Below are 16,471 nucleotides of genomic sequence, written 5' to 3' on the forward strand. Positions count from 1 at the left end.
AGTAAATGAAAAATTAGAAAGGAAAAGTGACTTTGGAAATAAATGACTAAGTGGGTCTTTATTAAAGTGGGGTGAATTAAAAAATAGAAAGTGAGATTTAAATGAGCATTTAATCTCAGCCATTGATCTAAATCTATTTCAGCCATTGGATTTAGAGATCACCCAAAAATCACTTGGATCACCCAAAAGTCACTTGGAGTTATATTAAAGGATGAAAAAGAGGAAAAGGTCATTCATTCTTTCATGAGCAGATTGGGAGAAGGAGAGCAAGAGAGCAAGAGAGATTTCTGAGCAGGGAGGAGAAGGAGACAGCAGCTTGGCACACATTCCAAGGCAGCAGTTGAGCAGATTTGTACAGCTGATTCAGCACATAGTGAAAGGCAGATTTTTGCACAAAAATCGAGGAGCAGTTTGCTGATTTTTCTGCACACAAAACGGAGGCCGTACAACATTTATTGCTGTCCTGTTTGCTGTAATTTCCAGATTATTGTGAGGCACGAGAAAGGAGATAAGTTGTAAATTTGCTTGCTGATTTTTTGCTGAATAATTCTCACTGTAAAAAGGCAATTTTCAGAAATAAAGAAGAGCTCTCAAACTGGTTTTCCCCAAGAGTTGTAGGGGATTTTTCCAGGGTCAAGTTGACCAAAAATATCAGTGTTTTAATGGCTTTTTTTTATTGCTGATTTTTAATTCTGCAATTTCTAGCATTTTGAAAAATTTCCAGAATTTGTGTTTTCAGCAATATTTATTTTTTTCAGTCTGTTAAATGTATGGTTATGGGAATGGCATTTAACTACATGGGAGAAATAAGGAGAAACTGAAAACCGGGGTGGGAAAACAGAAATTTTTATAGAATTATTATTCATTTAAGGAACATTAAGATTTTAAATTCATGGGATGATCATATTCTTGAGAAATTAAAAGACCTCGTAGCACTCCCTTATATTATACTTCTACATCATAACCATTATAACCCTATTCTATCATAATATCCCAACCTGTCACATCAAATATCTTCAAAATTGCCTAAATTTAAATGATCCTATGAAATCAGATCTTAAAATTGTGACAATCATGTGAAATAAGTTAGTCCTATTATGAATTGAATACCGTGTGAGCACCTTATTTCACCATCACTCAACCCAGGGCTGTTTCATACCCTTCACCATCTAGCTCTGTCAACCATTATTCCTATTATCCTCAATGACCTTTGTTGAAAAGAGACAATACAAGACGAAGACTGCTCCCCACCATGGGTGCCATTATTCAATCATAGCCCAATGGAGTCAAATTTCTTTAGGAATATCCTTGAGTAAGAGAAATGTGGCAGAAGGTGGTCTAGCTCAAGTTCTTTGAGAAGTTAGATAGGCATGAGACAAAGGTTACCAAATATTTTTCACGAGATATTGATGAGGTAGAGGTAGAAGTTAGTGACATCAAACTTATACTTACATAATCAATAGTGGAAAAAGCTACAAAATTTCCTAGAAAGAGAGAAAGTTGGCTAAAAAATAGGAAAATAAAGGAGAAATAATGGACAACGTTCCTTAGAAACTGAGGTATGGACATTTCTATTTTCAAAAAGGGAATTCCAGTAACAACATTGAAAAGTAAACGGAGGAATTTATTGCTAGCCATTTAGAAGTTCTTAACGTGTGAAGTGAGGTTTGGAACCATGTCTGACTTTTGATGCATTTCATTGATGGAAATGAGATCAATTTTCCATAATTCCTACTTTGTAGTCTTAAGAAGATATCCTCTAGTGTGCAACAAGAAACCAAAACCCTTGACAAAATTTAATATCATCATGGACTCATTAAAATTCATAAAAGCACAGTTATAAGCCAAAGGAGATAATTAGTAGAGATTTCTAGTCCGTAACCATTTTGTAGAAGGCCAAGAGGAGGAAACTAGTATAAAAGTCAAAAGTAGCTAATGAAAAATGCTCCTGAACCTTAAAATTGAGGATGTAAGTGAAAAAGAGGGTTCGTCTCTTAATGAATAAGAGGAATTAGAAGACCTGCTTGAAGATGACACTCCTCTTTCTCAGTTTTTGGAAAATATTAAACAAAAAAATGGAAATTAAAATGTTAGGAAAAATAAATCCATTTCAAGTGTCAAGCCACCTAAAGAAAAAGATGGAAAACTAGAGGATAAGAAATAGGGAAGAACCAACAAAAGGAAAAACATCCAAAACACTGAGGAATCAGGGGTAAAATTGGGAAGAAGCAGACGAATTTTAATACTATCGAGTGTACAGTCTCCAAAAGTAGTTGATCTTGAAGACAAATATTATAGAACACCACCTTAGACTCTGAGTCTCATAAGGAAGACACCATATATTGATCCATTAAAACAACAAATTTTTGATTATGTGGAATATTTGGAACAAAGAGCATAACAAAAGGTAATTTCTCCTTCTCAGAATCAAGAAGATATTTTTAATGAAGAAATTCTTGTGTCATAAAATATTCCTAAGGAATAATATAGAATTTAAAATGTTTTGAAGAAAGACATATATGAGTTGGATTTACTGAACAAACATCTCAAACAAAAACATGAGGCAATAAAGGTACAAAATGAAATCTTGAGGACTTAGAATGAAAATATACTTTTACATTTGTGCCACTGGTATAAAAAGAACAAGAAACACAAAGAAAACGATGGATTCCTCTGAAACAAAGTCAGAGGGTTACAAATAAGATTCTAATGAAGAAATCAAGGGAGTATTTAGTATCAGGAAAAGAAAGAGGAGCACTAGTTTGGATGTCCTAGCTCAAGGTTTAGAAATAGTACATTGAATGAAGGACTAGACATATTTTCAAATTTTTATGCATGAGGACATGAAAAACATTCTATGTGGGAGAGAGTTGAAGTTTTAAATTTTCCTCTTTTGGATAAACATTTTGCCTTCTGCTCCACCCTTTTCCATAATATTTTTGTTGTTGTTTCAAGCTAAAAGGTCCTCCTAGACATGCTCAAATCTCTAAAAGGGTATTTGTCATCCATCATTTATAATATGTTGTTTCTTTGTGAATTTGAATCTAAATATTCCTACAACTACCAAATTTCATTCATTCTGCAACTAACCAAGAATTATGTAACTATCTCCATGGTTATATGGGTTCTATTTCACCAAAGGATGAATAAAAGGTACCAACGGATGGAAAATGGTCAACATATGGATAGCCACTTGTCTTTTTGATATAGAAAATTGCATGGTTTAAGAGATTTGGAAGTCAAACCAGAAGTCAGCTCTAGTTATGACACTCCAATGGTAAGGAAAATTTGAAGGTAGTTCATGGTGGGATCTAGCCAGCGTGGAAATGATTGAGAAACCTTTGAAACTAATGTGCTCGATCAAATCCCTCATGATCTAATATTTTAGTAGAAAATCATGAGAAGAATTACTTTCATCTTGATTTTAATTCTTAGATGATATATTAGTCAAGTTACCTCTCAACTTAGGACTCTTGAAACCATTATTCTATAAAGATTTATAAAAAGACCCGAGGCAAAGCTACAGATAGTATTTATCATTGTTAATTGTTGCAATCTATTTGTGTTGAAAACTTTTGCGATTAATATAAATACTCTATTTCTGAGGAAATGTGGCTAAGTGATTTAATATCTGATTATGAACTTTCTCTCGACAAGAGGCCCCCTTGGAGAGTTGTAAGAGTAGATTAGATTTTGATTATTCTTATTACAATTTGTTTGATAAATAGTTTTCTTCCATCGTAGTTTGTTGATGCATTTTGTTGATCAATTCCTAGTCTAATTGTAGTGTTTGCAAAAAACAAAGCACTCATAAAAATACAAAAATATTTGATTTCAATAGTTCATTTCACTCAACACTTTCATTCCATAGTTCAGTTAATTTTCATAAGCATTTCCATGAATGAAAAATGGAGAAGTTTTGAAGTACCACTACATGCACTAGTAATCCTTTGAAGTTACAAATCAATTTTATATTTTTTTGAAGAATTCTAGTTTCGATTTCTTCTTTTCTACAAGTAGACTTAGAATTTCCGTTCTGCAAGTAGAACTAGAACTTCTTTCCTACAAGTAGAAATAGAATTTCTTTCTTGCAAGTAGAACTATAATTTCTTTCTAGAATTAGAATTTCTTTTCTGTAAGTAGACTTAAAATTAATTTTCCGCAACTGGAGTTTATGATTTTGAATTCATATGTTAAAGTATCAATTCAAGTCCTGGTCTTATTTTGATTTGAAGTGATTTTATTGGAAAGAACACGTGTGTGGAAACACTTTGATTCAATCTGTTTTACTTCAAAATCACACGGGTAAATAGCTTCATAAATAGCACATGGGTAAATACATTAACAAAAGGAACTTGAGAAAATAGAGTTTGAGCTAAAGGAGGAAGAATCAAACTTTGCCGTAGAATAAGAATCAAAAGACGAAGGTCCACAAAATCCAACCATGAGAAGATCAATTCAAGAAAGAAGGAAGCCAGAAATGAATAGTCCAAATGCTTTCTATTCAAATTTTGCTTTATATATTACTGATGATGATCCCAGAACTATCAGGGAGGTAGTCGATTCAAATGATAGTAAATTCTTGAAAGAGGCCATGGTTGATGAAATGGAATCTTTGGACAAAAATGAGGCTTGGGATCTAGAGGATCTTCCCTCTGGAAGGAAACCCATTGGAAGAAAATGGGTGTTTAAGAAGAAGATGAATGTAGAAGGCAAGGTGGAGAAATACAAAGCTTGGTTGGTAGCAAAAGGTTATTCCCAGGTGCCAAAAATTTATTTTGGTGATATTTTTTCTCTTGTTGCCAAGGTAGCTTCTATTATATTACTTTTGTCTGTTGGTGTTGCTTTATATTTTGAAGTAGAACATATGGCACATGGGTAAATAGCTTCACGTGTGAGGATAGTAATGGAAAGAATATAACGCATACCCAACATTAACCATGGATTGACTAAGCTAGTTCACTGCAAAACATATGTCTGGTCATGTGTTCACAGAATACATAAGTGAACCCACAAGTTGTCTATAAATAGTAGCCTTCACTACCTCACCTGAAGTAGCATCTTCCTTCCTCCAATTACCTACTAGAGGAGTCTCTATGCGTTTGTTTCTCTATGTGTGGAACTTCTTTAGTATCGCGTTGGCATACTTTCCTTGAGAGACAAAACACTCCCCATCTCCTTTCCATACTTCCATACCAAGAAATTAATGAATGAGCTCTAGGTCCTTCATCTTGAATTCTTTTGCGAGATCCTCTTTGCAAGATTTTATCAGTTTCTCATCACTTGTTTGAATCAAATCATCAACATATAATACTATAATCAACAATTTACCTTCAACCACCATATGGTAAAGGTTCACATCTACTTCACTTTCAGTGAAGCACAACCCACTGAAATAGCTGTAAATCCTGGTGTACCAAGCACAGGTTGCTTGTTTTAAACCATACAATGCTTTCTTGAGTCTGCACACATTCGACTCTATATTTCACGTCTCAAATCCTTTTGGATGCTCAATATACACCTCTTTCTCAATCATGTCATTGAGGAATGTTGTTTTCACATCCATCTGATGTACCTTCCATCCCATATGCACTAATAGTGCTAGAATAGATCTAATTGAAGAGTACCTTGCTACTAGAGCAAATGTATCATTGTAATCAATTCCCTCCACCTTAGAGAAGCCTTTGGCCACAAATCTGGCCTTGTGTTTCTCCACACTCCCATCTGTTGTTTGTTTTACCTTGTAATGCCATCTGGAAATCACCACTGATTTGTCTACTGGTCTTGGGACCAATTCCCAAACATTGTTTCTCATAATGGATTCATACTCCTCAACCATGGCATCAACCCATATTGGTTGCTGCACTAATTCCTCAAATGAGGATGGCTCAACCTCTACACTCTCTCTCATTAGAGCCATGTAGCCAGTGTACCTATCTAATGATTTTCTCTACCTGCGTTGTGATGTGGGAACTCCCACATTCTCTCTATCATCATGCATCAATTTTCCATCCTTCCTAGTGCATTTACTTCCATCTTTAGACATCTCTGCATGAGTGGATACTTCTACTCTCTGCTCCGTTGCATGTGGCTGCTCCACATCATCCTAAGGTTCCTCCATTGGAGCTAAAAGATCCTCATTTGCATATAACTTAAGCTTCCTCTCAATGGAACATCTCATGGCCTTCTCTTCATCAAACTTCACATCTCTATGAACCATTGTCATCCTATTGGATGGCAGGTACACCCAATAGTTATGAGGTGTATCAATGTACCCCACAAATATTCCCAACGCAGTTGTTGGTTCTAGTTTTTTTCATGCATCCTTGGTAACATGATATTAGACTAATGAACCAAAGATCTTGAAGTGTGCCACATTTGGTTTCTTACCTAAAAAATATTCGTCTAGTGTACTCATCTCGAGAATTCAATGAGGCCTTTTGTCATGAAAATAAACAATTGTGTTGCATGCTTCAGTGCACAAGTGCAACAGTAGGCCCTGATCATGTAATATCACCCATGTAACTCCCATAATACTTCTAATTTTCTTTTCAGCCACCCCTTTCTGCTATGAGTTATGAGGTGTTATTAACTCTCGTCGAATGTCTTCTGATGAAAAGAAGTTATTGAATTCATTTGACACATATTCTCCATCATTATTGCTTCTTACAGCTCTAACTTTCCTGCCAGTATCTTTCTCAACAAGTGCTTTAAATTCACAAAATTTAACGAATTTCTGATTTTTCTTCTACATGAAGAAAATCCAGCACTTATGAGAAAAATCATCAACAAATATTACATAATACATGTGCTTGGTCATGGATGCTATCGAGAGCATTCCACCCACATCTGAGTGAACCCTATCAAGGATCACTTGCACTAGAATGCCTTTATCATGAAAAGAAGTTTTGGTGTACTTCCAAAATGTACACCATTTTCACGTGTCCCTTTTCTCTAGTGTACCCAATCCTCTATGCCATAACTCACCGATGTCTCAGCTCTGCACCTTCTTTGCTTTTATTCTCAAAGCAGCACAATCTTCTACATCCAATTTGTAGAGGTTCTTCACCCGAAACGCAATTCGCTTCAGCTGTCCTGAGGCTATGTGATGAAGGAAATCCTTTCCCTTGCTAAATATCACATCGTAGCCACTTTCCTCCAACATGGCAACTGAAACCAAATTCTTCTTCAAACCTAGAACATACATAACATCTATTAATGTGAGAGGAGAACTAGACTCCCTCTTAAAGGTAACAATACCGATGTTGGTCGCGCTATACCTCCCATCATCTCCCATCTCGATGTGCATCTAGAGGTCCTTCTCCTCCAAGTCACTGAAGAACTCTTTATTGTCGGTCATATGGAATGAGGCTCGACTATCCAGGTACCACCCACTACCCATCACTAGTGTCACCATACAAGCGACGAGGGTGAAATCCAGTTCGAATTGTGAAGCAAGAGCTTTACCTACTATCCCTCCTCAGGGATTCTTACCAGCCTTCTTGTGCATACACTTTGTGGCATAGTGTCTGAGCTCGTGACAGTGAAAAAATTTAATCTTCAACATGTCCTTCTTCTTGTCACCTTGATTGGAATAAGATTTGGAATGGGATGACTTCCCCTTCCCCTTCTTTGCCTTTCGAGCTAAGGAACAATTCTCCTCATTATCATTCTTGGATGAGGATCCATCTCTGTTGTTCTCCAAATCTCTTCTTATACCAAGTCAGACCATAATCGCTCCCACTCTAGTAGCTTCTCCCTCCCATTAATTGAATCCTTGTAGTTGTTCCAGCTCTTGGGATGGCCTATAAGTGCTAGCCTCACTATATCGTCTTCAATAACTATAACACTGACACTTCCAAGCTCATCTCGACATTGGGTGAACTTGGTCAAGTATTTCAGTATTATGTTGCCCTTCTCTATCTTGATTTGTACGAGCTTGTCCTTTAGTGTCAACTTCCTCTGGCCACTGTAGTTTTGAAATAGGCCTACCAATGCCTTCCACATTGCAAATGGATTTTCCTTACCATGAAGGTTCGAGACAATATGATCTCAAACTCCTTATAGGATAATTCTTCTCACCTTTGCCACACACTTTCTTGACTCTCCTAGATCCTCAGCATTATTTGGCTTAGGAATATCTTTGTCTATGAATTCCTTAAGCTTGTTGTCTTCCAACACCTTCTCCATCCTATCCTTCCGAGCAATATAGTTTGAACTAACCTCAAGAGCATATTTGAGTCTCAATCCATAGAACGACATCCTGGTGTCTCTGAAGTGTGATACTGCAAATTCGATTTCTCCTGCAAAAGACAAACTCGTATTTTGCTCTTCTATAGTGATTTCAGCTCTGATACCATGTAGAAATTCCTCGTAGATTCAATACTTTGCTCAAGCCTGAGCAACCTCTGCACTATCTCAATCTATCTCATTACTTTACAAGCCAGCTCAAGCCAATACTTAGCCAATTTTGTTGTTTGCCAAGCTCCTATTTCCTTGCACACAGTTTCTTGGGAATTGGCACAAATTTAATTGGGAAATTCCACAAATATGAATTTTGTAATCCTCATAGGCCTTCCTTTGATTGCATGCATCACCTGTACAATTCAGATGATTATGCATGAGTTAATTATGAGTGAATCTTCAGTTTACTTGTTGATCAATGTTAGTTACACCCCACTACTGGATCTCCCACTAATTCCCTCAACTCCAATCTCAACTGGGTTCTCTGATGTGACATGCATGATTTAATTATGAGTGAATATTTAGTTTATAGTTGATCAATGTTGGTTACACCCCACTACTTTAGGTTACACCCCACCATTGGATCTCCCACTAATTCCTCGAATTGGAACTAGTTTAACTGAATTTAACTCAGATAAACTGAATTAAATATTTACAACTCAAATTATACTCAACTAGGGCTCTTAAAAAGTATGAGATACTCTACATGACTCTAGTTAGACTTAACTAGAATTAATTGAGTCAACTAAGTCAAATTAACTTACAAGTAATCATGAGATGTGGAATTACAATTTAATTCAATAACATAATTAAATTAGGATTTTCTTGTTGCATTTTCAACAATTTTCACTTAGCACAAGTTTGATTTCATAGTCATCTAAGAAACAACTGATTCTCTCAATATCTTCCACAAAATATATAGCCCATACTACAACATCATGCCATGCAATATGGCTAAGAGTACTTTTGAAATATTGCTTATGTTGAAAATGGTCCAACTACTATCTTTTGTGACAACATTTCTGCAATTGTAATTTCAAAGAAACATGTATTCCACAAGAAAAAAAATCAAGTTGAGTCACTCTCACTTCATCCTCTTGTTAACAATGGTGAAATATCACTTCACTTTTGTGGATCTAGAAATCAACTAGAAATATCTTCACCAAGCCATTCTAAAAAAATGTTTTTTTTTTTTTTTTTAATAAAAAAAAAGAGTACACTTAAACATTGTCACAGTTGAGATTAAGAAAACAAATTGTTAACTAAAGTCAATATTTAATTGCATGTAAACTCTGATAATACACTTATACAACTTACTTATCACTCTAATTAACAGAGGAAATTACTACGTTAATAAATCATAGCCATTATCTTAAACTTCAATTAAATAACAAACGAAAACCGATGATCAATCACAAACACTCCATCTATGGTAATATTACGGAGATGGATCTATGCTCCCACAGCACATAAATCTTCTCTCACTACTTCGTTTTTTAACCAAATTATGTCTTCACAAGGTACTATGGAATTTCTAAACAACAAATTTATTTCTCAACACATGATAGAGTGCTAATGCACTTGTAAACTCTACAGCCAACGTCACAGTTCAGAAAACATCACTCTCAATAACAATATAACATGTAGACGGGTATCCTATCTATCAGGCTATCCTCTCCTTTACTTCTGCGAGGATACGTAATCACACACTGCTCTCAGATTATTGGACACTCTCACGAGGCAGTTAAGCTTAAATCAGATCCGATATTATTCCCATATAAATCATACATAGATCAAAACTATGTTAAATAATTTATTAATATCAAATAATTTTACATATATATCAAATTTTCTGCTTTAAGTAATATAATATACTAATCACGATAATATTTAATTAAGAGAATATTTCAAACACACAACCATTATAAATTAACTAGTTGAATAATTTCTCTCCTATGACAACCTTTTAGTGATCTTATGCCAATAAGAAATACGCGTTCCAAAAACAAACAATAAAATGACTTTATATGCACCATTAAATAACTACACCGTTAAATAAGATTAACATCAAATGTTGAATACTTACCTGGAAAAAGGAGAGGACTTAAGCTGGGTAAGACACATCAATGTACCCTCCATTATTAATTCTGTTGCAGCTTTGATCTCTGCCTGCATTCCTTCTTTCAAAGTTTCCCTTTCTGTACACTGCTTAACAACTTTATTTAAAAAATTCATTTCCTCCAGAATACTCAGACACTCTTGCTTGTGTTTATAAATATCTTGGACTTTCTTCAAACCATATGAAATTACATGAAATCCTGCAGTAACCAAGCTTGCGTTTCCTATTTTTTCCAGGATTTTTTGAGCGACGTTCAATGCTTCGTTAAAGGTTTGCTAAACATAAAGGAAAAGAAATTAGATTTAGTATAAATTAAAGCCGGCCTACATTATATTAGTTGCAGATATGAAATTTCACAATGAAGGTTAACGGTAACACGTACCAAGCCAGGACTATTATCGTTATTTTGCCCGGTTAACAGGAATGTCAAGAGCTCTGATAAACAATCAGGCCACTGCCGATCCTGAACAGTCGCGGGTTCTCCCTATATATATATATAGTGGTTGGGTGTGTTAATTAGAAACATTAACATTAATATAATAATGGAATTCACAGTTATATTCCGATGGCCAATTCACAGCTATATTCCGATGGATATGATGAATATGAAAGGTGCGTATTTACCTGGCGTATGTGATCCAAAAGTTGAGATATCTCATTTATAACAACCTCTGTATCGTTTCCGCCCACATCTTTGAATTCGTTTTCTCCTGCACCAATCACGATTATCACTCTGATTATTAGTTGCAAAACTAGAAGGTGATGGGCCTCCTGTTGTAAAAGAGGAGCACCCTTCTGCATCATGACCAATAATGTTCTACTAAAAATACGAATGTTTGATATATTTTGCAGATAAAAGACCAATCCCAACCTTCCACTGGAGGGGGCGGACAGAGGAAACGTCGTATTTTATTTGCCATCGTTCTTATCGACTCCTTTCCAAAACTGCAGAGTTACGGCTTACCATACTTCCTCTCCCCCGCACAGGATAGGATGCAACAACAGATTTTGTCTTCCATTTCTCTCCTTAAACTCGCTTTGGCAAGGCCAGTATGGTACAATCTCGTTACATCCAATGAATTTATAGATCTCACGAGGAGTCAACTAATGTTTCAATAGGTTAGGTTAGGGAAACCAAACCTAACATGAAAGATAGCCATGACACCGCACATGGGTTGTGACGATAATAACAATAGATTGGACAAAAGTTGCCCGTCTTCACGGGTACCACCATGGCACTATCCGATTGAATTGACATGTTTGTCAATGAACGAATAAAATAGAACCTTTCTTAGCTCAAAATTCAAAGGAAAAGATAAAACTAGTCGTGATTTATCATAATATAAAATGATCTCACACATCACTAGAGTTACTTTCACTATTTAGTTGGACGATTCTCATAGATTTATTATACAATATTTCTATTAAAGATTAAAATAGTTAGTTTTTATTTTACTGGGATCTTATCTATTTGGTATAATTTTTGACAACATTAATATTACATATTACATATTTAGATAAATAATCTGGTTTTTATTTATTTGGTATATCTTTTCATCGTATTAAATCTATCACATACTTTATATTAAATAAACAACCCTTACCATCATATTGATGTTTGTACGTTTTTATATGTTACTTACTAAAAGTTTCAGACACCTTGTTTTTGTGAATTTGAATTCATGTGTTATCAACATCCCCCATTGTTATTAATAAGAGAATTGAAGTCTTTTTGTTTACACACTTTCCGTTTTTCAATTCACATGAGTACCATTTGATTGATTTTTTATATTGGCCTGTAAGAAGGATAATATTGAAAACCTTGGGTGATTTTTTTTTTCATTTTATATATTTTCTCCAATAATCTTTAACATGTAGTTTCATAGTTATTTTGGTATAATGTTATATGTTTGTGATATTTTTTATATTTAAAATGATTATATTTTAGCATTTATAATGCGATGAAAACTTAAAATTGGGGTTGTTAGAGTCGGTCTAGTATCCCTCCATTAGAGATCAAAGCTCTTTGCATTTCATGATTAGGTGTCCCATTAGTTTGATCAGCTGCATTTCGTTAGGCATGCCATAACTCTGATGGAATAGTTTTGTGTCATTTATTCCCCTCGTGTTTGGCACTGCTGGTTCAGGTCTGTTTAAGTAAATAAAGTCTTCAAAGGTCATTCATCATCATGTTTTAAATTTCGAGGTTTTAGGTCTAGGGTTGAGTCAATTTTGTCTTGAGAAGTCTTAAAAGACCAGCAGGCCAGAGGGATGTCCTTCATAGATCATCATTTCAATAATTCTCATCATTGTACAGCTAAATTTGGACTTTGTTTTCAAAACTCTGTTTTTGAAAAACACAGGTCACCATCTCGTTTTTGTACAAAATTGTCAAAATTTCAAGTTCTCCAAATGTTGCAACGCAGCCTTGGTCTCCTTTGCCAAAGCATATCAGAGCCATCCCTGCAAAAATTATCAGAAGAAATCATTATTTCAACCAATTTTTCTTAAAAAGGGAAACCAGAAGTCAGAGCCTATTAATTTGAAAAAGTGTCAACACCCAAACATTACAAAATGGGTTTTGGTCAAGTAAAAATTAAAGGGGAGCCTATATAAAGACATTCCTCTTCATAAACAACCCATTCACCTCTCAAGAGCAAAGTGCATCCCTGCTAAGGCAATTTTACAAGTTATTGAGCAAATCGGGCAGTTCCAGGGGCGCGCTACGCACCTAGAGCGCGCTACACATCAGCACGATTTTTCCTGTGTTAATTTGTTCGTGCGCTACGCACGAGAGGCGCGCTACGCGTTGGGTTTTTCACCCAGAAACTTCCCAGCAAGCATTCAAATCCTTTCTTAACTCAAGCAAATTACAGTGATTCAACACCAGAAATAGAGGTGCAAAGGAGGTATCACAAGGGTGGCAAAGGTGGTCGGCATGTCAGGGAAGAGCCCACTTCTTTGGCTCATTTGCAAGCTTGTGCACTTGCAATGAACTGTTTTCAGTACCAATCATGTTTTGAATATTGTGAGCGGATCTCACAAATCCAACATCACCAAGAACTAGTTCGCTTATTTGTCCTACATTTGCATAATGGTCATGTAAACCTTGCTGGAGTGGATTTCACCTTGTCACCTGAGATTATTGCTCAGGCCATCGGGATACCAAATGTAGGGGAGGAGTGGAATAAGCGCCAGCAGTTAGACAGATTTCACTATGAGCCATATATCAAACCCGGGTGTATGAGGCACTTAACTGTTGTTTTTCCTTTCATATTCCTAAGGGATGAATATGCACCGTTGATGAGACTTATTATTCGGTATTTCACTTGTGAGGGCAGATTTTCACGTCTATATTCGTACAATATCCGCTTGTTGATGCATTTCACAAGGGTACGAATGATGAACATTCCATTTTTCATGTGTCGCAACATAGAGACGATGGTGCCTATAGTACAAAGGAAGAGCCCAGCACAGCAGCATAAGAGCATCTATCATTATGCGCTGATTAAGATCATAGTGATGCATCAATTGGCACAGCAGGGTATTGCTTGGGAGGATTTCATTTCTCGCGACTTTTTCACGGTGCCACAACCACCTCCCAAGATTGTCCATGATGAGGGAGGGCCTTCACATCAGTTTGACATTCCTGAGCCCGAGCATGTCAGTGCTCCTTCATATGTTACATATCAGAGAGGCCACAGGGCTTTATTTGCATCTGCACGGCGAGTATTATCTTCACCTAGGGTGGAAGGGGTCTCGCCTTCTTCATCGGCACAGCGAGTATTATCTCCACATCAGGTGGAAAGGGTCTCGCCTTCTGCAGTACAGGTACAGGCACAGGTACAGGACAGAGGCAAGCAATCCATGTTTGATGAGGGACCTTCAGGAGATCCGGACACAGATATTATTGACCTTGATATCAGCTCTCCTAGCTTAGAGCTAAAGGAGGTCATTCAACAACAAAAGGCTGAGAATCACTTATTGCAACATAAATTGGAAATGGCTAATTGGACAATCAACTACTTGGAGCAGCGCAACAAATAGCTAGAAGATGAACACACTCTTTATGAGTTGCGGCGAATCTGAGAAGATCGAAACTTGGCCCGCAAGAGACCCGATGATTTGACACCTATTGAGCGAGAGTCTATGCTCATCCGGGTGAACACTCATTTAGAGAAATTGTTAGCCAAGGCAAACAGAGACAAAGTTATGCTCCGCCATATGAAGAACCATTACTGGGCTCGCATGCATGTTTGCAAAGCGAAACTGAAGATCCTTAAAGGGCGATTGAGCAAGGCACTAAAACGGAGAAAAAGGGTCGAAGTTTCTTTGAAGGAGCATGGTACTTGATGAAACACCCCCAACTCAAATCTCAAAAAATTTGGAGAATTTTTTGTCAATTTTGAAATTTTTGTATTAAAAACAGGTTTTTGCCCTCAACGCGTAGCGCGCCGCGCGCTACCCTGAAGATGGGGAGGTCCAATTCAAGAAAGGTTTGCATTTTTGGATTTGTCATGATGAAATACATCTGCTCAGCCACTGCCAAGGCATTTCATCAAGGTTTGGGTCCCCAAAAGGTCAAAAAACATGCAAAAAATGACCTCACTGCCCCTTTTTGGACACACAGGTAGCAGTCTTGGGAGAATGCATTTTTGGAGGGGAAAATGGACACCAAATTAACAAATTCCACTTGGGTTGGAAAGCAAACATCTAGACCTTTCCAACAAGCCCACTTGAGCCCAATTTGGATGCCCGGAAGTGCCCCAAACGTGAGCTGAAAGGTGCGCTACGCGTAGGGTTTTGGCGCGCTACGCATCAAGGTATTTTCTAAGTTTTTCATCTTCAGCACAGGAAAACGCGGCTATTTGACCATTTTTTACTTTTGATGGGATTTTTCACCCTCTTTGATGTAATTAATGTATTTTCATGTTGACATGACACTTATTTACCTATTCTAGAAGATTCATTCATAAAATAGCAAAAAATTGATGAATGAATTGGTTTCCTAGCTTATAGAGGCAAGTTGTTTTGATTGCCTAGATTGTAGTGCTTTGTTTAGAATTGGTTGAAACAGCTCCTAGGATGATGAGCTCAACCCCTAAAGGCAAGGAAATGTGTTAGCTTGCCTATATTATGTATTTTCTTAGTCATTTTCATGGTTGGACTCTTGAGGGATAAGTTTAGACTGTATTACACATTGTATCTCTGCAATTTTGGCAAAGGAAAGACCAGGGTTTTGCAGCACTATTTGGGATTCCTGTGGTTATTTGTGTTGATGGTGTGTTTCTCTCATGTACTTGTAAGTTCGTTATGTGTATCATTTTCCTACTATTCTCTTCTGCAAATTAAACAAATGAAGTGTTAAGGTAGAATTCATAATCTTGTATGCTCTGCCTTTAAGTTTGTTTAATATCTATGTTTTCATCTGTTTAAGGAGAACTCTTGAAAGTTTCTTGCTCTCCTTAGCTCCTCACCAGTAATATCTATCCATTCAATTCCTTTAAAGACATCAGGACGATTGCCTACCTTGCCCCAAAAAGACCTCTGCAAAACCTGTGTCACATCCCCGCACCCAAAATTGCCTTTCCCTATTTTCCAACAAAACCCTAAAAATCTTAAATCAAACTATCTTTATCAATTTACTAGCCTAAAATCAGTATTCATATTGGTCATCTCAGCCCCTTTGATTACCTTTTACCGAGATAGACCCAGAGAGAGCCCTCTCCTGTCCTCGTAGCACTAGCTACGAGGCTGAGCGTGGTATGATGTTGCCTCGAGTTTTGCCTTCCTCAGCCTGAGGCAGATTTGAGCGTTAACAGGGGTTACAACATTGATAATGGTAATTTTTTTATTCTATTTACAACATTATCAAATTTTCATTCCTTTGCTGCCTTTAATGATTATTCCCCTTTTCCAAAGTCTATTTATCATTTTTTTCACTTTTTTTTTCATATTTCTATCTATAATTATCATCAATGTGATGATATTTTGAAAATATTTTAAGAATGCTCAACAATTATATTTTCCCTTACAACCCAAGCCCAAGAAAAAGAAGACATAAGTTTTGGCCAAAGTCTAACTAGCTGGAGGAATTGTCTGGAAAGT

The 16,471-nt window shown here is 36.4% G+C and overlaps 1 protein-coding gene across 1 annotated transcript; it reads right to left on the reverse strand.

The window, feature by feature from the left end:
* Positions 1 to 10,300: 10,300 nt before the first annotated feature.
* On the reverse strand, positions 10,301 to 11,403 carry LOC149211239 (uncharacterized). Its single transcript, XM_089394590.1, has 4 exons — positions 11,235 to 11,403; positions 10,988 to 11,073; positions 10,746 to 10,847; positions 10,301 to 10,638 (listed from the first exon to the last, which is right to left on the reverse strand). Exons 1-4 carry the CDS (start codon positions 11,281 to 11,283, stop codon positions 10,327 to 10,329), a joined length of 549 nt encoding a protein of 182 aa, XP_089250716.1. The 5' UTR covers positions 11,284 to 11,403; the 3' UTR covers positions 10,301 to 10,326.
* Between the last annotated feature and the right edge of the window lie 5,068 nt (positions 11,404 to 16,471).

The sequence above is a fragment of the Pinus tabuliformis genome, chromosome 1_2 (assembly GCF_031772625.1).
Source record: "Pinus tabuliformis cultivar Carrire ecotype Pingquan chromosome 1_2, CPIR1, whole genome shotgun sequence".
NCBI classification, from domain to species: Eukaryota; Viridiplantae; Streptophyta; class Pinopsida; order Pinales; family Pinaceae; genus Pinus; species Pinus tabuliformis.

Coding starts and splice junctions, on each gene's coding strand:
- LOC149211239 (XM_089394590.1), bottom strand. CDS start 11,283: ATGGCAAATAAAATACGACGTTTCCTCTGTCCGCCCCCTCCAGTGGAA. Junction 10,848..10,987: donor TTTTGGATCACATACGCCAG/GTAAATACGCAC, acceptor ATATATATATAG/GGAGAACCCGCGACTGTTCA. Junction 10,639..10,745: donor ACGATAATAGTCCTGGCTTG/GTACGTGTTACC, acceptor CTTTATGTTTAG/CAAACCTTTAACGAAGCATT.